The sequence below is a fragment of the Thamnophis elegans genome, chromosome 2 (genome assembly GCF_009769535.1).
Source record: "Thamnophis elegans isolate rThaEle1 chromosome 2, rThaEle1.pri, whole genome shotgun sequence".
NCBI lineage: Eukaryota > Metazoa > Chordata > Lepidosauria > Squamata > Colubridae > Thamnophis > Thamnophis elegans.
In genome coordinates, this window is record NC_045542.1 from 80,352,112 (window position 1) to 80,374,298 (window position 22,187).

At 37.3% G+C, this 22,187-nt stretch overlaps 1 protein-coding gene across 2 annotated transcripts in view; it reads right to left on the reverse strand.

Moving 5' to 3' along the window:
• Window positions 1–733: 733 nt before the first annotated feature.
• Window positions 734–22,187, reverse strand: part of SH3RF2 (SH3 domain containing ring finger 2) — an 82,194-nt gene continuing 60,740 nt past the window's right edge. For both annotated transcript variants that reach the window (XM_032211897.1, XM_032211898.1), the window contains 5 exons: window positions 14,720–14,814; window positions 13,578–13,748; window positions 5,574–5,791; window positions 2,895–3,247; window positions 734–1,683 (listed from right to left, as the gene is read on the reverse strand). In XM_032211897.1, coding sequence (XP_032067788.1) covers window positions 1,381–1,683; window positions 2,895–3,247; window positions 5,574–5,791; window positions 13,578–13,748; window positions 14,720–14,814 — 1,140 coding nt within the window. In that variant the 3' untranslated portion in view covers window positions 734–1,380. The remainder of the gene's footprint in view (window positions 1,684–2,894; window positions 3,248–5,573; window positions 5,792–13,577; window positions 13,749–14,719; window positions 14,815–22,187) is intronic.

The window sequence follows — 22,187 nt, forward strand, 5'->3', positions numbered from 1 at the left end:
GCTTGTCTCAAGCCACATTAGAGGTCATCAGGCAGCAAAATAACTCCTCGTCCCCAAATCATGCTGATAATATGCCCTCTTTTTTTTCTAACTGCGGTGCAGCTTTTGAGGGTTTTTAGCTCTTTTAGAATGCAAACTAAAGTGGCTTTTTCCAAAAATGAATTGGTCTGGAATCAAATATTTATCTGTTGATTTACCATTTACCATTTGTGGAGTACCGGGACATTTTCTTCCTTCCCATACATTTAGAGGCAGTTAGTGTATGGTTCTGAAAGAATACATTGTTTTGCTGTTGGCAAGACATCAAGATGAAAACATACTTGTTCTTGAAAACTTTCCTTATGCTGTTCGCTAGTTACAGACATTCGGCGTTGCATTAGTTTCGTTGGTTCAATGCATTCATGCAAGACAGTTAGTGCCAACATTTATTGAAACGACACTGCAGGAGCAATGACAAAACTTGCTGGTTTACTTCAGGCTAGAATGCACCACCTTTGAACTAATAAAAGGGAACAAAGTCAAACTGCGTATATGGCACTACTCTAAACATCAGTCACAGCTAGTTTATTTGATAAAATTGTGATTCTTTTTATTGCTGAGGCTAGGCAGCCAGGGAGAATCTGGGAGGCTGGTCTCCATCAATCATTTTGTAGGGGAGAGCTGGGTGCAGGGAAAAGGAAAAAACTCATAGCTCCTTCTATTAAGTGAGAATTGCTCAGTGAGTTTATTCCATTACCTCCCTTGGAGATAATGTTTCTGAAGCTGAGGATGATTTTTAATTTCTAAAAAAATAAGCATTCTGAATTCTGACATAAATGGAAAGTGCAAATGGAAACGTTAAGGTATAAGAAAGATGTGATAGCTCAGTTTCAAAAGTAGCAAGGAAAGGATGGTGGCTAAACCATGCTTAAAACTGGTTAGAATATGAAACAAAATGAAGCAAAGTGAAACAAAACTCTCTTTGTTCTTGTTTACAAATGAATTGTAGAGGTTTTGAACTTAGAGCAATATGGATTTTGAATCGGCTCCATGCTCCTAGTCCTTTATTATTATTATTATTTTTAGAACTAACAGTGATAATAGAATTGACACTACAGTTGGGATAGGTTTTTTCATCTGAAGAACATTGCAGGCTCATGCAGCATGAGGTTTACTTCTGAGCCACAGAAAACAAGAACTTCCCATATTGTTAGTGAAATCTTGTAATCATCGGTGAGATTCTAGATTTCTAAAGAGGCTGAGTCCGTTAGTAAAATTTAAACATTTTAAAAGGTAGCAGGTTGGACCTAGAACCAATCTCCCATCTGGTTGCTGATCCTTACAAACAATGAGTAAATAACGCAAGTCCAAAACAAAGCCAATTAAATAAGGTTAAATTTCTCAATTCTCAGAGATGCCACTATAATTCTTTTTTGTAGGAAAAGTTGGGTGACCAGTTGGGCTAGAAAGGTCCAATGGCGAGGTCTTGTGATGTGACATTCTCTTCTGATGAAGTGAACTAGAGATAATGCGATGGGAATACAAAGATGATATTTCAGGGCTCTTGATGTTTGATTCTGGTTGTATTGCTTCTGTAATCACTCCTTGTTCAGGCTTGCCATTGGAGAGGTTCAATGAAGATACAGAATTATGTCTCTTGGATGGTGGTGGGCTGTAGTTCTGAAATCGCACTGTTTTCACTTGCTGAAAATAGAATGAAGAAATCTGGAGTTAATTTATTCTCAGAAGGCTTCCAGAAACATTGCTATGCCACTGTATAAACATATTCACAAACAAGCAAAGTAAATTCCATTCTGCAATTTCCCTAGAAAAATGTGAAAAGACAAGTTACCTTACCTCTCTCATAAAATATTATCTGTAATACTTTAGCATATTGGACAGAAATTTGAAATGCAATTTAATGGTTGTATCTACAGAACTAGCTTTGTTTTGGCATGTTTTTGTAAAGAAGCAAACATTTCTTAGAGGTACATTATGTGAGTCTTCTACACAATTACTGAGCCATTTATAGCTGAATTATAATAAGAGAGATCAGTAGCTGAGAGAAACCCTTGTTTGCTTGGAATAGAAACTATGCTGTGGATTAGAAAGTACATATTACTAACTCTTAAGTAGATTTATGTAAGATCATTCTTTTGATGTAATATGGAAGTAAAACCAGTACAATGTTCTTCTGAAGAACATGAAATAGTTGTGAAATTAACAGTATTTTAAATAATACTATGCATATTATCAGCATTATAGTACTAGGTTAGTAATAAATAAATGTTTATGAACTAGAGTTAATTTCAGTCTTGAACATATTTAACTCCAAAGTATAATCTTCAGGAATAAGGACAATTTCATGTGTGTTAGGAAAACAGACTGTGTATTGTGTACTTGGTGCTATTACTGAAAAAATAAGGTAGTCTACCTGATTGAAAACTGCTTCCTGAGAAACCATGAATGATGATTAATTCTTAATGTGATTAGAAGAGGAGAAATCATTAGATATGAGGGAAACATGCCAACTATGTTTAATTTAAATTTAGACTTTTTTCAGTGAAGAGCTCTGGTGGTGCAGTAGTTAGAATGCAGTCTTGCAAGCTAATTCTGTCCACTGCAAGGAGTTTGATTCTGACCAGATCAAGGTTGACTCAGTCTTCTATCCTTCCGAGGTTGATAAAATCAGGAGCCAGCAATATGATCTGTAAACCACTTAGAGAGTGCTATAAAGCACTATGAAGCAGTATATAAGTCTAAGTGCTATTTGCTAATAGGCCAAATATGGCTCTTGGTCCCAAAATCATAACACATATCACTAAATTCTCACAAAAGGAATTGCCAATAGTTTGTATTCTCTTAATATTTGACAACTATAATTCTATGATTGCAGGGACAGACCCTATTATTACCTTCTCAGTGGTGTTTTTCAAAGTGTCTGGTTTCACCAGAATGGAAGGTGGAGCAGATGCAGGTGGTTTCCCAGCTAGTTCGTTCTTTGAGACTTCACTGGTATCCAAAATGACCGAGCTACACACAGAAGGAGCTCTGCTGCTTCCGCTTCGGGGCAATAGCACTAAGGAAGAATTATGACAGGCGCTCAGTTTGATTCCTGTGTCACCCAGGCCAACTCCTCGGGGCAAAGAGGAAATAGATTGATATATTGGAGTTTGCTGAGATCGTGCTGGAGTTGGAGGATGTCGCTGGAGAGAGTTGGTTAAAGGAATAAGGGCTCCTGGTTGCAAAGGTTTCTGTAAAGATCCACCTGAGAGGACAAATAATTAAAGAGAGGAGGGTTAAGAAAACAATAAGCTCTTCCAAACCACATGATTGAGAATTCATAATATGAGGATTCATATTTAAAATCGGTGGGAGAAATTCATTGAATTGCAGGATTTAACTGAATTCTAAAATTTGGGCTGATCCTCATTATGTGGCGTGCTACTGGAATGCGGAGAGCTGTTAGGAAGTTACAAGGGTGAACTAACACAGTAGTGGAGCACATGGTTTGCATGTAGCATGTTTGAAGCTCATTCTCTCCAAAACTAATGAACCCCAGGAGGCAGCTTAATCTGTGTTCCTCTTGTTCCATCAGATACTAGGAAAATGATATGCCACATTGGTTCATTTTACCTTTTGCCTTAGTGCTTAGTATTTTATCCTAGAAACACAAGTTCAGTAGTCTAGACCAGGGGTCTCCAACCCCTAGTTCATGGCTCGGTACCAATCCACAGCCTGTTGGGAACCGGAATGTGCAAGGGGCAGGTGAGCACAAATGCATGAAGCTACATTTGTGCAAGCAGTACGCACACACATGCAAAACTATCCCCTCTCCTCCCTCATTGATGCCACAGAACTGGAAAGGTTGGAGACAACTGGTCTAGACTTTACATGAAAAGTATTTACTGGGAACCCTAGTAAGCCAGAGGAGACAGCACTGGACTAAGATGAGCAACAGTCTGACAGAGAGGAAGACATACCTGTATATTACTCTAGTCTTTTTAAATACCTACTCAAACTCAAGTTTCAGCAGGAATTTTGTTTAAGGTTTGAACTGAAATAAATACTCAGCATGTGTCTTGCAACTTGCATATATTCATCCAATTAAAGTTGTATTTGTCTTTCTTCTCTCACTGTTTTTTTTTAAATGACTAAAGCACGGACATGTTTTTCTAACTATGTACTTTGTAAATGGGACCATGGAATTTGCTTCACTTGATTACTCATTTCTTTTATTTGTAGAAATCACATTGGGTTCATCACTTGTAGTTTTTATTTGCCTCCCCCCCTACTTTTTATTATCATTTGTCTTGCTTTGCACTGGCTGCAGCAGATTGATTAAATAAAATAGCTATTGGGAGCAACTAAGTGTCACCCATAGCATGCTCTCTGTGGCAGAATGTAGAAAAATTGTGACCTATTCAAAATCTCCAACTCTGATGTTTCCTTGTGACTCTCCCAATTTTTTCTTAGAATGCCCAAATGAATAACAAATGCCCAAAATATTAGGAATAAAGAAGGCAGAAGAGAGTATTTATTGTTCAGATGCGGATACAAAGGCCCCTGAATAACCCACCAATTCCCAAATAGAAACAAGCGTATAGAAAGGAGTTCTTAGTAACAGTCTCATTCATATCTTGTGCATTTAATTTGAAGACTGAATCAAATGGATTCTGCTAAGTATTTCATTTGTTCTAAAACAAATCCTATAATGGACTGTAAAATACCAAGTTCAATTATAATGCCTAATAATAGTTACTATTTTATTCCAAGCTCATTTTGTGTGCCTAGCAGATTATTTTCTGCCAATATAATTCTACAGTAATTCTACATAAATCCAGAGTGAACACTGGCCATATTCAGTTTCCAAGGACTGTATAGCATCATATTTTTTTAAAGTTGCTGCCAACACTTCTTATTTTATCCCTTCAGTCTCTAAACAAAGACCCAGAACATAGCAGGGACAGATAGAATTTTAACTTGATTTCTCCCCTCATAAAAATTTATCTGACACAGTGTGTCTAAACATTTGATCCTGCTACAATTTTCAGATCTTCCAGGCACTGAATAAACACATTCTTGTTTTTGGTAAGGCAGATTTCTGATCCAGCTTATTATGTTTACTACATTCATCCTGGAGTAGACTGGAGAAGACTCCCGTGAATCCCTTGGACTGCAAGGCGATCAAACCGGTCAGACCTAGAGGAGATCAACCCTGACTGTTTTTTAGAAGGCCAGATCTTGAAGATGAAACTCAAGTACTTTGGCCACCCAGTGAGAAGGAAGGACTCACTGGAGAAGAGCCTAATGGTGGGAAATATTGAGGGCAAAAGAAGAAGGGGATGACAGAGAATGAGGTGGCTGGATGGAGTCATAGCAGTAGTAGGCGTGAACTTTAATGGACTCCGGGGGATAATAGAGGACAGGCAGGCCTGGAGGAACATTGTCCATGGGGTCATGATGGGTCGGACACGACTTCACAATTAACAACAACATTAATCCTGTGTTTTAATGTCTAATTAAAGATTTCTAGTCATATCTCTGCCTTTGGGGATCAGGTCCACTTGTTTGTTTCTCATCTTAGGACTTACTCTTCTTATTGCTACTCCGTCCTCTTCTCATTGATGCTGTGTGCCCTGAAGCACTGGGCAAAGAGAGATTCCTCACAGGTGAAGTCAGAGATTTCAAAGGTCTGCTTTGCCCTGGACGGTTCCCTGAGATGCTTCCCTGGGATGAAAGTGAGGAAGTGGATAATGTCCAAGTTGCATAAAGGGAGGGCATCTTTGAATCAGAGAAGCCAGAGGATTTTCTGTTTGTTTGGGAGAGCAAAAGAAGAGGGAGGAAGGTGGTTCATTAGCAAGCAGATACCTTTCATGTCATTTACATAGAAAACATATGTTACAATTCAGATTCGGGAATTATATTTACTTTTTATTAGAAAATGCAGATCACTCCACAACAGCAAACATTTGTACATCTGAACCAAAATACCTTTGTAGATTATTTTAATCTTGCATTTATTTTTTTATTTAAATAAACACCAGATTTTCCCACTCATCACTCTGCGAGACATTGAGAATTGTATTGTTGCAGGTTTTGCATTTCCACAAAGCAAAATAAAACACAATGACTCATCTTTTAATGATATATAGCTCATGTCTATTATTACTTCTCCCACCCAGCCATGAATATTTGAAGGACTATGGCATGTGAAACATCTGATTCTCACAGAGAGTGAGCCATTTTGTTCTGACCTTATAATTAATGTTTTTATTATTTTCTGAAGAATCTAGTACGATAAAGTTGGATAGTGTAGAAGTTGAATCATGGCAACTATATGTCCTCCAGAGAGGTTTCATTTCTCACCTAATCTGGATAGGTTTAACGACCCACCTAAGGTAAAAGATTTAGGAGTTGGAGCATTTATATCCCAATATTTCTCTGCTTACTCACCTAACAAGCCCATCCAGATTAGATGACCTCCCTGAAGGACATCTATGGCAGTGGTGGGTTATGACCGGTACGCCCCAGTACGGTGCCTGCCAGGAGCACCAGGTACCATTTTGGTATGGTGTTCTGGAAGGCTCACCTACCCGCCCACACTCCTTACTGGTATTTAAGGTTTCCAGGGCTTCCGCACATGGAGTGTACGGCACCTGCGAGCTGCTCTATTGAGCAGCTGAACTGTTGTGGAGGCATCGTGGAGCGTCATAGGCGGTAAGTACACATGCACGTGCTCTGCACATTCATGTGGTAGACACCTGGCCCTGTTGCACCGTACCAGTTGCACCGGCATCCAGAACCCACCACTGATCTATGGGGTCCCTCTAATCACCTTGCTTAATCTGAAGAAGCTACTTGGACAAGCAGCAAAATATTTTGAACCAACAAGAAGTTCAGTCACCATGACTCAACTTCCAGACCACTCTTCCTCGATGACTGAGAATCTTCATCAACAAAGGTTGGATCACTTCGTAAGAGATCAAAACAGCCTGTTTCAAACTTAAGAAATTTTCCAATTCAAAACATTTTGCACAAATCAAATTCAGAAATATGCAGTTTCCATTCAGGTGTATCCCCATAGGCAGTTACTACTGTGATAAATATTAACAGCACAAATCCTTTGGCAGGTTAAACACGTTCATTGTATGGGAATGCTTGCATGCTTCTGTGACTGACGAGTCTGCTAATTTGAATTAATCATATTTTAAGGTGTTTTTATTTTTAGCTTTTGGCTTTAGTCTACTATTGCTGTACTCTGCCTCATATATATGTTTCTTCCTCTGTTTAGCCTGTAACCTAGCGGCAATTCTGCTCACTGAAGATTTGCAATTACTTGTAGAATTTATTTTTCTCACTATGCACTTATATAATTAAAAGAAAGTTGTCCACTGGACTGGTGGAAATTGGTAATGGGACTGTAGTTCTGCTTTATAAGGTTGCAGGTATTTACTTGAGAACAAGCAATGTAAAATGAAATGTGGGATGGGAGATGGATAATGACTGTGGACGGACAATTTATGTAATGATTCAGAACTACCAAAAGAATCCATTACCCAAGTAAATCACTCAAAAATAAAAAAAAATCAGTGGAGGGAAAAGGTTGCGAAGATAATAACTATGCGCAAACATATAGAGAGTTAATTTCATGTTTTCTAGTTTTTATGGAGGGATGTTTATGGGAACAGATGCGAAATTTATTCAGTCTCTTAGAAAATAATATAACAGGGAAAGTTTATAGATTGATTTTTTTCAGTAGGAAAAAATAGGTTTCAATTGTGCATGAGACGGACCCTTCAACTGCAGCAGTTCCCTATAAAAAAAAAGAAGGACCCATTTGGTGACTGGGAGTGGTAAGTCTAGGAAGGCTTAATAAATTGTCAGGGAGAATGAGCTTGTGAAATCACCATGCCTAGAACTGTTCTTCAGCCTAGCTCACAGTTTTCATGAGGACATTGTCCCTAAGGCAAAACTTGTAAGGACACGGATGTTTCAAACATGCCAGAAACAAGAGACAAAGAGGCGCAAACAGGATATTAGTCAGAATCTTGCCATTGTGGGAATGGACCATCACTGACCCAAACAGGCTGACTTTTCTAATAGTAGTAGGAACAATAAATGTTTCTAGAGGCCCACAAGCAGAACTGAAAAGGAGACCCCTCTGGAGGAAAACAATACTTATATTCAGGCAGTGGGTAGAACTGAAGAGCAGCTCAGCTACCTAATTTTAACAATTACAGGAAATACCTGCTTATATCACAACCTTTATCCAAGGCCTGAGGCACTTTAATTATGCTTGAACACAGCTTTGGAAGGGACAAACACATTACTTGAATATGGAAAGCTTCAGTTGATCTCCAGTTGTATAATATAAAGGCTGTGGCCAGTCTAATGCCATTTGGTATTTGATTCTTTACTGTAACCCCAAATGAGAGCTTTGACAAAGCAACTTTTAAGCTACATTAATTAAGCTTTGATTCCAAGGGGGGAAAGCATTAGGAATGAACAGTTTAGGATTGATTCTGAAAGGATCATTCTTATTAAAATTTTAAGGTGAAATTCCCCTGCCCCATCAATAGCCAGCACCACTGTACCTCGGATGCCCAATTGACAAAAAACAAGCAGTTGTATCTACTGCTTATACTTAAAAAAGCTTGTTGATGAAGCACCGAGGAAGCAATGCTCTTGAAAGACAAAAATCAATCAATTATTCTCTTTCCTACTTATAATTCTATTTTCCAACTGTGGGTCCACCCCTTCTTTCTTCCAAAATTGTTGCAGTCCAATCTGATTGTTTCTTTGTTTTTCCTTGAGGAGGCCAACAAGGTCACAGAGCTCTTAAATTTGTTAAATTGTTGAGACTGGCAGCAATTTCTGCATGATCAGAGTTGCTTTAATAACCTAAGTGGTCCTGATTTGCTGTGAACTTAAAACAGCAGCATTTGTGCTTCTTTCTAAGGGAGAAGAGAACAAACATCACCTTGTAGTCCATTCTGATAATATTCCCATGCCTAGCTTTTGCTTTGGAAAAAAAAAAGATTTAATCGTGGGACAATGATTCGTCACAATATTGAAGTTGTCAGTTTATTATGAACTTGTTTCAAAAGGATGATTCACAATATTTGTGTTCATAAGTAAGGTACTTTGTAAAACTGCTTCCAATCTCCTGGGATCTGTGTTGGATTGTTAATTTTATTGGCCCAGAGTGTGATTGGAGGCCACCTCATAATTAAATTTGCCCTGGAAAATGAAGAATAACTGACTCTCCTTATTGGGAAGAAATTTAGTGTATATCAGGAAGCATAGTTCTGCCCCCAAAGCCGCCTGGGTGTTTCCAGTTTAAACTGAGCAATTTAACATGATAAAACACAAGGGAAGAAATGCATAAAGTAATAACATGGTTAGTTAGGTAGCTGTTTGAGCATCCCACATCTCAAACCACAGTCTAAAACCTGTCATTTTTTCCCCACTCTTTACCTGCAGTTCATATGTTCAGGGATTACAATATTCAGTTATCCAAACATAACACAATCATCTCAAGAAACACCATTTTGAAGAATGACAAATTGTTCTCTCAAAATTAATATAGGAGCTTGCGAGATCCATTCAAACTCATTTGTTATCTAGCTAATATGGTTGAGATGCAGTGTGAGCAACTATGTCCTTTCTCTTCTACTATTATCCATTCTGATTAAGGAAACTAAGCACTAAAGGAAGACACATTTTATTTAAGGTTAGTTTTGTTTTCATTTTAGAAGGTGCTTTCAATCTGTACCTATTTCTATTTTAATTTATCTTTTTACAACTGGTTCATTTGCATTTGTTTTTATAAATCTCCTCTTGGAAATAGACAAGTGAAATCTTGTCTTTAAGGAAAAGTTTACAAAAGAAAAAGAGAAGGGAAAGTCTGGAAGTGGTTTTGGATAAAACCTAAAATAGTCAACTTTGAATCTATGAGTTGAAATTCAGACCTGCTTGAAATTAAGATTAAGAACCTCTAAATTGTGAGAACTTGACACTTCCCAAAAATGGCTTTTATCCATAAACTGAACACACAGTGTATCAAAATTGCTGGAAAGGCCACACATTATTTTACAAATTATTGCTTTGATTTATAAAAGAATGACAGAAAAAATATTCCCAAATTCATATCTGGAATAGTTCAACATTTTGCTCAGCTATTTTGCTTTTTCCACTAAATGTAGGGAAAAACATCAAAAACTTTGCTGAAGCATTTATGGAAGGATGACCTCAGTTTTACTCATTCTTAAATAGTATATTATATTTTACTTTTCAGTTAACAGTGATTACTGGCAGATTATCTCATTTTTCAGTTAATGATGATTAAGAGGACACTTTTCAAGAACAGGCTTAGACTGAAAAGCAAATCACCGAATGAGTAAACTGAAAATTCATATTAGTATAACTGGAGAATGCAAGGAATTTCCTTCCAACACTGTTTTACAACTATTTTCTCCATTAAAAAAAAAAACTCTCCAACCCTTGATGTTCCTATATTAAGGTATCTTCTACATATTTCTTTATTGCCTTGAATTATTTTATTTTTATTGATTGATTCAATTTATATGGTCACCTATCTCAACAAAGTGACTCCTGTTTGCTTCAGTAATTCACTTTTCACTAAATAGTCAGGCCTGCTATTAGCCATTTTTTATTTTCAGGAGAGAGAGGCTGCTTTGAGCTGATTTCATATTAAAACAGAACATATTTAAGGCATTAGGGAATTTATCTCCACATGCTTTCAACTGTAGCTTCAGCTTTATACAAGACCTCAGGCATATTGTGATCTAACTTTAATATATGGAACAAGAAACTAAAACAAGTCAACAGTTAATTTTTCAGAACTGCCAAAGATGAGAAAAATATCTAAATTATAAAACTATTGTAAGAATAGTTTTCTCTGGTGAAATAAAACTGTGTAGAAAATATGTTTTCATTGTCTCAATAGTCTGACTAAAGAGTGGGGAACATGCAGTTTGCAGATGTTTTATTATTACTACTTAGCCTCACCACTAGAGTCTGTTAACTCAGAGTAACCTAAAAGATAAGAGCCTCTGTGTTCATTAAATTTCCTTTGATTTTTGTTTCAGCTAATTCAGGGTGAATGGATTTGGTGCATTTGTTGTAAGTTGAGATATTGATTCCTACTCCCTGTAAAACTAGGGGGGAGGGTGTGAGTCAAAATTGGTGTGGTTCAGTTTATGCCCCAGCCTTGTGGAATAACTTGCTTCCAGAGCTCTTAATAGCCCTGTCCCTGATGAAACTCTGAAACACGAGATTTCCTGCAAAGCTTTTAATTATTGTTAAGTATTTATGATTTCTGGAACTAAGCATGACTGCATCATATGGACATTAGCACGCTTATGTAGTTACGTTTGAACTTAATTATTTAGCTATTTTATGTTCAATTTTGCAAGCAACTGGGAGTCCTTAGAGAGCAAGCAATATAGGATATAAAATACTGTAAGTAAATAACCGAGTAAGCAAAGAAATAAATAGTTTAGAGGCGGATTTCGTGCTGTGCTAGATGGGATTGAGACTCAATTTAACTGAGCAACCATTTTTACAGCCAGATACTATACCTCTCAGAAGGCTACAGCATGAAGGCAAAATAAGTCCCACATGTTTCGTCCATCTTGATCTGATATATTTTATTTATTTATTGTTGAATGTATACCTTGACGTTTTGCTTATTTCAACATTCAAGGTGGTTTACAATACAGAATACTGAAATAAGTTGTCTCTGAACATGAAGGCTCTTATGTAAGCAAAGTAGCTGACAGGACTTGATAGACCAGTTTTTGTAACTAACTCTTAATAATTTGGACATCATAAACAAGGCTTGGACATAAACAAGCGGCTTCTCCTCTCCCCCTTCCTGTTTTTTTTTAAAAATTCCTTTTCCATTTTTCTCACCTTTTTATCCCCTTATCCCCACTGCTTTCTACTGGGGATCCTAGGGGAAAAGATTTTGAAAAATCATAGAGCAGATAGTTAGAGATGATGGTCAAGGTCCAGTTTTCATGGGGGAAAGTGGTGTGTTCATTTCCATAAATATCATAGTTCTTTCTGAATGTTCTGGTTATTTAGCTTGGACGACCCTCCACGGATTAAGCAATAAATATGCTTCATTTTAAAAATATGTCTTTCAAAAGAGTAAATACTGGGGAGGTTAACCAAGCCTTTGTAGGAATTTTTAACAGGTCTTATGAAAACTTGTAACCTTATAGGCAATAGTAATTTACTATTTAATAGTAATTAATAGTAAATTTACTATTTAATAGTAAATTACTAAGGTAATGGTAATTTACTTTTTCATTTTTTGGACTGAAATAATTGTAATGCCCCTAGGATCGTCTTGAGATCTGTCCTGAGCATTGCTCACCTGTGGCAGCCCTTCATGCATTTAAAGAAATGCGTTATAATCTACTTGTTTGTGGTGTAGAAAGAAATGTCCTAATTTTAATGTGTCATAAAGGTTTTTGTTAAAAAGGTTTCCTAATAGTTATTTAATCACCCACAGAAACACACTGCATAGCAAATGCTGCAAAAAAGCTTCATCGACTGTGGATGCCTCCTCCTGGATCAGCTTCTCAATGGGGTACCCAGAGATCTCAATTTTTGTTTATTTGCTTGCACGTAAACAAAAACAAATTAGTCCTTCCGTGGCCTTGTACTGATCTACAGCAACATTTTGTAGCAAATGTATTGTTTCAATTAGTAAATGCATAGCTTTGATTTAATTATCCCTTTGAACAAGTAATTATATGTATAGTACCAATGATAAGCTATTCATTAAAAATAAAATAAAAGAGAATCCTGGATAGCAAGAAGACCAAGCTTTAGGGTGATATTTCAGTATCATACAAGCAACTGATCTGTGACTGTTCTATACAAATTCTTTACAGAAATTTATGCAACTGGCCTTCTTACACAAGCTCAGCATGCTAGCACTATCCAAATACTAGTCCTTACTGATTTCTTCACTCCCATGTAGCTACAAAATATTATTTTTAGATACCACTGTATACTTCTACTTTTATGCTACAGAAAGTAAGTAAAATCTTTATTACGGTCAAAGACCAGCAATACACATTAGTTTTTACACTATATTAAAAAATACTAACATTAAAATATAATTAAAAAGTATTGACATTAAAAGTGGATAATAACATAATGGCCCAAAGATTGTTAAAGGTATGTCCAGATAATTGGTACAAGATGGTACTATACTTTTATACTTTTATGCTACAGAAAAGGGGAAACACTTATAATGATTAGGAGCTGCAATATATAATTATTTTCCAGATCCAGAAAAGGAAAAAAAAAAACCCTTAGCAGTCAAAACTGATTTTTTTTGTTTCGTTTTGGCCAAAATAGTTCCAAAAAATGCATTGTTACATGTAATCGTGTAAAATGTATGTAGGCAGCACTACCACGCAATCTTATTCGCTCATCCTAAATTAATTCAAGCCCCATTTCCCTCCCCTCCCCGTGCTGTGGAAGAGTCCCTCTCCAGATATTTCTGCTATTTTAATATACACCTCTCAATCTATAAATAGTATAGGTCAAACCTGAAAAATGGAGCAACATAATTGCTGGGGAAGACTCCGACTTTTCCTGTGATCAGTGACATTCCTTTTAGCCAACCTTCACGGTATTTCCCCAAAACACGAATGCCTTCTCCTTTTTGCAGGTTGAGTTCATCCGGGCTGTGAGCTGTATAGGAGTGCAAAGCGACGGACCTATTGAAACGTAAGGAATGAGAAAGTAAAGCACCAGGCACTGGTTAAAAAAATAAATAGAAGAGTTTCATTTATGCAACATAAGGAGGCTATGACACAATACTCTGCTTTCAGGCCACACCAGGAGCTGCCCTTGTGCCATGTGCTAAACCAGAGCAGTGCATCTGATGCTTCTTTGTGTAACACTTTTGTTACGCAATCTGGTGAATATTGTATCGGCTTTAAGTACAGACAACTTGTCAAGAATGCCGAATGGATCTCTACCTAGCAATATGTAGGGCATTTCTAAATCGGTTAGTGTAATCGGCATGATGTATTCAGTCCAAGATTAAGCTCTGGGCTACGATCCCAGATTGGAGAAAGAAAAACGCAGTCTGGAACGAAAAGAGTTAAACACCCGTACACTTGCACACAAAAAGATCATCTTCCTTTGAATGCAGAATAATTGCATTGTTTATTAGCACCAGGAAATTACATATTAAGATTCATCATCAGCTCTTTTGGGTTTTAGATCTGTCATCCAAATCCAAGAATTTCTTTGACACCTGACATTGCAGTAATTAGCTGCTCCAGCAAACAGTGTTAGGGTTTTGTGGATCCTGTAGCTTAAAAGGCATAATATTCACATGCTATTCCTAATGATTCTTCATTTAAATTGAAAAGATCTGTCTCTTGTGACAGTGAGCTTTATATTTCATGTCATGTGCTTGGAAGCTAATTTAAGGCATAAAAATAGAGTCATTCTAGAATGATGTTTACCTCAGTTTTAACAAAATACAAGTATAGCATATTTATGGAAAGGGAGCTCATGGGTTTATTTTTTAAAAAATTCCTTATGATATTGTAACTTTGGGGCATTTTGGCCCAAAACCTTGATTCCAGACCATGTGCTGCAGTTGCTAGGCAATAGCATCTTCTGGCCCCACAAAAATGTCATCCTTAAGAAATTCATAAGGATTATATGTACGTACATATTCAAAGATAGATGTTGCTGTAAGTGGGGAAGACTGACAATGGCCGTAGAATGCCCCATGGATTCAGGTTCTAGGTAACAGAAAGGGCTGACCTGTAAAAAAAGAAAAGAAATAATATTCAAATGAAAGCCCTTCTAGTTTCCTTCCACAGGATGTCATGAAAGTAAAACGGAATGTCCTTCAAATAGCTAGCAGAATTGATTCACCCTGGTAGAAGTTAGTCAGATGTCTCCAGGGAACTTCAAACATTTTATCACCTCTGCAGATTGGAACTGGAGAAGAATGTGCAGGCCATACCAAAGATGTATTTCCCTGGCAGAACTTCAGATGTGGAATCCTTCCAGGTTCCTATCCTTCATCTACTTTGCTCAGTGTACAAAAAGTTATTAGAGATTATGTGGTTATTAAGCATAAGTTTCAGTGACTCCAATATATTGAATAAACCTCTGTGTATTGAATAAACTGTATTTGCTTACAGTTTAGAACTTATCTGAATCTCACCGGGCTCTGTGTTTTAGTCCTATTTTTATAGATATTAATTTAACATACATGGACAACTCTTGGATCATGATTCATGTGCAATGGTCCCCAAGGCTATACCTCAGAATCTCCAAGGAAGGGGTGAAATGCTACTGATTTGGACTAGTTTGCCCGAACCGGTAGTAAAAGTGCTACTGGTTTGCCCAAACTGGTAGTAAAAAAAATGCTTTCCAGATGATCAGCTGTGATGTGCGATTTACATTAGCTAGAAAGCACACTCACATTGCTACCGAACCAGTAGCAAAGTAAGTGGATTTCACCCCTGCTCCAAGGAGTTCTGGAACTTTCTGGGTCATAATTCTTAACCTCTTTCCCCCCGTTGTAAAGTTTATTTTTAAAAAGGGGCAAAAGCGACATCCTAAGATGTCTTAAGACAAAGGTGGAGAAACACTGGGCTAGTCATCTAATTTTACTTTGCTTACTTTGGCAGGCCTTTAAAAAAAACCTTTAGTTAATGGCACAGCAAAACTGCTTTGATTGTATTATATAAATTTATTAAGGTTTTTTTTTAAAAAAAATAAAAAACTCATAGAAAATCAGTAGTCAAGAGAGAGAATAGAAAGACAGAAAATGAATAGAACTGGCAGAAATAGATGTAATAGAATAAAAAATATAAAAACAAAAATACAAACATAAAAATGACTTCTGACTTCTTTTAAAACAGACATAAATAAAACTTGAGTTCAGCTCCTGCTCTACAATAACAACGTAACTTCCATTTTTAAAAAATAATCTATAAATATTACTAATACACCAATCCATATATCATGATTTTGTTTTTTCCGGCTTCATGCAAAAAGTCTTTCAGAGACATCAGTTTCACCATCCCTGACAGCTCCGTCAGTTTTACTCTATTGCTGTAAATTTCATCTGATATAGAAGTCTTGCTGCCATTATCATTTTTAAAAACAAAACACCATGCAATTTTTCAAATTTTTGCCCTAACAAAAATAAAAGCAAGTTGCATATAGATATGTATTGCTCATTTATCTCACCTCTCAGTTTCTGTGATTTTTACTTTAGAGAAGTACAACAACTGTGATTTGCAATCCCTCATTAAGAATTGAGCACGCTGTACAAATCCATTTGTGCTGTTCTGCTTGGTATTGGCTAAGCAAGTTATGTGGACTTAATCAGTTGTGGTATATTCAATAAACCATGGTTAGATAATTGTGATGAATAATTGATTCACTGCAGCTTCAAACCAGGTCAAAAACCTGTATTATAATTTGCAAGCTCATAACAGCAGCGAGTTCTGCTCTTACATGCTATAACAAGCAACCATATTGATTGAGAGTAAGCTTAGTTTGAGAGCCAGTTTTATGCTCAGTTGTAAGACACCACACTAGAAATCAGGATACCATGAAATCTAGTCCTGCCTTAGACATGAAGGCTGGCTGAGTAAAGCTGACCAATCATTCTCTTTTAAACCCAGGAAACAGACAATGGCAAACCACTTCTGAAAAACCTTGCCAAGAAAATTGCAAGGAATTGTCCAGGCAGCTTCCAAGAATTGGAGAGTTTAAAAAGAGTGAGTTTAATTTGCAGCAAAAATTTGCTCTCTGTTCTCTCAGCACCAGAACTTCCAGATAAAAAACTTTATTTAGTTATTGATCCAATTCAGTCTAGAAATTCAGGGAATTTAGGAGGAGAGCTTGGCTTGGCTTGGCTTGACTGTTATCTCTGTGGTGGTGGTTTATTTGTGTAAATCGCCACCACAAGTAGTGATTTATTTGTGTGTGTGTGTTTTTCAATAAATTCCATAAAAACAGGCAAACTGTTTTGGGCTTCAGTTGTTAGTGACACTATGAAAGTGGACTGCCCAGCATATTCATGTTATAAAATTGGCTAAAAAGAAGATTTCAAGACTCTGGGATGATTTTCAATATTGTAGTGATTTTCTAGAATTCTAGAAGGAAATTTGCATAGTTATTTTCAGTTAATCAGTTAATCAAATGTGACAGGTGTTATGGCTATGTATGAATCCTGGTAAATATGGGATTATTTATCAGTTGTAGACAGGGCAGAAAAGTTATAAAGAAATGAATTTGTTAAACAGGATTTCTACAGGGTAGAGCTTTTTGTGTGTTTCCGTCACTGGATCATTTGTCTGACTTTGAAGGTGAATGGGTCTTGCACTATATTCATTGTACTTTTGGGGTTGTCATAGACATTCTCTTTCTCTTGTATAGAGGAAAATTTGACCTTGTGTCACAGATGCCTAATTATCTGCCGGGCATTGCCTAAAGCAGGACGGTCAAACTCAAGGCTTGTGGGCTGGATATGGCCATGGAGTGCTTAGATCTGGCCTGTGAGGCTGCCCTGGAAACAGCAAAGGATTGGCCCACAGTGCTTCTGCCAGCAAAAACGGAGCTCAAGAGGGCCGTGGCCGGCCGGCCCAAGCTCCATTTTCACTGGCAGAGTGTTGCAGGACCCCTTTGCAGCCGAAAACAGAGGTTGAGAGCCCCTTTTCGCTGGCAGAGTACTCGGGCTGCCACAGGCACTCCTGACACAAGTGACATTGAGCTGGCCACACCCAATCTGCCCCCTTGAGGTAAAACATAATCCTGATGCGGCCCTCAATGAAATCGAGTTTGAGTCCCCTGGTCTAAAATAAACAAGGGAATTGAATAATCCCTGAATTCAAAGGCTGAAACAAACAGTTTTGCCTCCAATGTCAGAAAAACCCACCTGCACCTTTCCTGTTATTAGTCACTAAAAATACAAGTAAATCATTTTTATTTTGTTTTTCCTAAACAACCTAATCACCTACCTGAAAAAAAACACACCTCCCTTCCTGATACAGCTGTTTGGTTTCCCTTTCTGTAAACTGGAAGTTGCTTCTACTGGCAAACTACCATGTAGCCTTTGCTATTATCCTGGCTGCTTCCAGAAAGCACATTTTGCTGTTGGCCATCATACTGAATCCAGCATCTATATATGCACATGAACAGATGGGAAAATTCTGGCACATTGTATACTGGCACCATGAAATACTAGCCATGTGAACAAAGAGTGCAGTATGAGATGTGGAGGGTTTTGGAAGCCCTTCTGAAAACAGCTGCATAATCTCATAAAAATGTCTCCATGGGTCTAATAGCTAATGTTAAATGTAAGAACTCTGAATTGTTAGCTGTTGAGAGGCCTCTTCTCCATGAATTTAGTTAATCCCTTTAAATTTCAAGACAACTAAGTGGGCTTTCTGATGATGGGTTTTTGAATTTCGTTATTCTGGGTACTGCGCATAATAAACCTCTCACTAATTTCCCTATGCTTAGGTTCTATGGTTCATTTTGCACTCAACATGGTTTTGCTATATGCATAGGACTAATAACAGTTTAGGGCCATTCAAATGGAAAATCTATTTTTCTGTTTCCCAGAATATTTGTACTTCAACCTTCTCTTCCAATGTAATAGTATTATTCTGAATTAAATGCCCCAACTGTTGTTTGTAGTAGTTTAACATGAATGAAATTGCTCATTCATTCATTCATTCATTCATTCATTCATTCATTGGAAATGAAATGTGACGTCCCTTGCTATTAAAGGGTTCTTTGATAATAACCTCTAATTTCAAAATTGCTAAGATTTTTCTGAAAGCCTGCAAGCCAATCCTCCATGGCTTTAGCCCATACACCAAAAGAAATGTTCCTTTAAATATATATATACTGTATATACTCGAGTATAAGCCTAGTTTTTCAGCCCACTTTTTGGGCTGAAAAAAGCCGCCTCGGCTTATACTCGAGTCAGTGAAAAATTTGCCCGAAATGGAGGAGAAAAAGGGGCGGGGCCATGCCGCTGGGTGACACTCGTGAATGGCCCAGTGCCCCTGTGAGTTTCCCCTCCCTCTGTGTCAGTTTGCCGCGCAGCGCGCACCGCACCATCCCCCCTCCTCACGTTCTAATGTAATGCAGGGCTGTCTTACGATTCCCCTTCCTCCCCCTCCTGCCGCTCTGCAACGATGTCCCACCTCCTCCTTGTTATGGCAAGCAGCCACATAGCGATGTCCCACCTCCTCTGGTACAGTGATCCAATGATAGGAATCACTGTGCCGTGTGTCATAGGAGGCGGGACATCGCTCCCGCGGCTGCACGGGACATCATCATCACAGCGGGACATCAGCATCATGAGGTGAGTGAAGTATTTCATTGAATACACCGCTAGTTTACTGTTTTTCTTTGAAATAAATATTCAAAAACATTATTGGTATCTATTTTTATTTTTGAAATTTACCGGTAGCTGCTGCATTTCCCACCCTAGGCTTATACTCGAGTCAATAACTTTTCCAGTTTTTTGTGGTAAAATTAGGTGCCTCGGCTTATATTCGGGTCGGCCTATACTCGAGTATATACGATATATATATATATATATATATATATATATATATATATATATATATATATATATATATATATATATATATATATATATATGTAGTTCCCTATATTCTCAACTGCTATATCCTAATACAATTAAAAGAAGGACTAAATTTTGAATGCTGGGTATTTTAATACAAATATAGGCAAAGACTTTTCTGGATAGATGACATTTCAACAAATCTCTGCTGCTTCTACACTCCCTGAAATAAATTTTCATGTTTATATGGAGATATAGTTATTTATATCAGCACCATCCATTTCTACCAATACATTCACAAAGCAGAAAGACCAAGGAGTTTATAATCTAAATTCCATTAACTCCTGCCTTTTCTTCTGTGAAAATATTATAGAAAAGGGAAAGGAAAAGGTTTGGATTGTACAATTTGATTCTTTCGAATAACAACTGCAAAGTTACTCTTGGTTGGAAAAATAATTCAGTCAGAATTTAGAAACTGGCTACTACTTTTTAAATAGGAAAATATATTTGCAATGAGACACAATCCTTTTGTCTTGCTGAGGGTTTACTAGCTACCATGAACAAAGGTCCTGATATTATTTATCTGATATTGCGAAACCATTGATTGGGAACTAGCCAGAGTTGGATGAAAGATGGGCAGGCAGACAGCAAGACCAACAGATAGATAGATAAATAAATAGATAGCAAGTAAATTTTCATTATTTAGATCATTTATAAATAGTTCTATTTCTGGCTACAATATAGGACTATTCAATCATGTTTAAAAATCAATAATCCAATGTGAGGTTGGCCCAACCCTCCTATCTTTTTGTAAGGGCCTAAAGATGTGGCTGTGCCAAGCTGGCAGTGGGGGAACAGCACATTGGAGGTGGTTGATTGATAATAACAGATCCCACTTCCTCCTGCCCCTGCCCTCCCCATGTCTCCTTGGTTTTAATGACTGATGTTAACTTTTAACATTTTGACTGCATATGTAACTGTAAGCTGCCCAGAGTTACCCTATGGTAAGATGGGCGGCAAACAAACAAACAAATATAAAATAAATAAATAAATAAATAAATCCTAAATTGGAGTTATGAGGAAGAAGGAAATCTAAGCATTTAAATCAAGGGTGGTGGCTTTTAGATCAAGATTATACAATTTACATTGGTTCACTAGCTTCATCAGGCTTGGTGTAGCATGCCAAAAGCTGAAATCTAAAATGGATAGGGCCAGGATCAATTTTAGGAGAGAGATTTAGGAGTTTTAATCAGTAAAATCCAGATCAGTGTTTTTAGAAAGGAAGGAAGGAAGGAAGGAAGGAATATAGCTGGAATCTCCTAGAGGACTGTCTCTTGTTGAGGATATACATTCTTTGCCAACAGATCCTTTTCATCAAAAACTGAAGGCCCTGTTTTTCTTGTTTTGTCTCTCTCCTCTAAGCTTGAAATTAATGAGCACTTTCATAGGAGGTCCCAGACAGTGATAGTTACTGTGACCAAGATGATAGAAAAACAACTCCAGCTGTCCTCCCTTTCTCCATCTCTAACAGATTTTCACCTCCCTCACCACCCTTGTGTCAAGAACAGAATCCTAACGCCTTACGAAACACTGTGTGGTTTGGAAGCTAGCCCACACCGCTCTAGCGGTCCACACTTGTTTCCTTTGTAATGCCTTTTATAATTGACAGGGGTTAAGGCAAATAAATTCCCACACATCTATTATCTTAAATTCTTGACTGTCTACTGTGCTTTCAGCTGTACAGCTGCTAAAAGGAAGAGACAATCCTCCTTTGCCACATATTCCTTGACTGCTTCTTTGTAAAGAATTATCCGTTATGCAATAGAAATTTGGATAAACATGAACCAGAGAGAGCTTAGATATTGAGGGCAAAGAGGCAGGCATTTTTCCATGTTAAGATAATTATCAAAGGAACTTTTTCTTTGAACCCTGATAATACAAAAGTAATCTTTATGGAGAATTAAAGGTGTGAATCTTACAGGAGGCAATGTCCAGATGGCTGTCATTCATTTTGTATCTGTTTACTATACACAAAATGTCATATCTCTTGTTTCTTGCTGCTCTTCCAAGTGTGTAACTTGGAAGAGCAGCAGTGGAACTGATATCAATCCATACACAAAGTAGGCAAAACTGGTTAGATGGGACCAATACTGCATATAAAGTATATCCACGAATTTCTTTTATATGCACAAGAACAAAATTTGCTTTACTTTCTACTTGCAATGACTGCAGGGATCTGGACACAGCCTAGATCAATTTCCTCCAATCTGATTCCTTTCTGGTGTGACTGAAGTGTGCAACCCCTAAGCCAAATTATTTATTTTGATTGCAAGCCAAATTCTAAGAAGATCTTAGAGAAAGCCTTGTATTTATATGGATAGATTAGTTCTGAATTGACTCATTGAGTTACACAGAGAAAGTAAACAGCTGTTTACTGTTCTGGGAGGTGCCCTTCTTAAGGCGCACCTGATTAGTCACTATTTATATCATATTGCCTTTGCAATCTGTAAAACTCTTAAATGATTACAAAAGTTACTGTGAGAAAAGACTTTTTCAGATAAGCATTTTG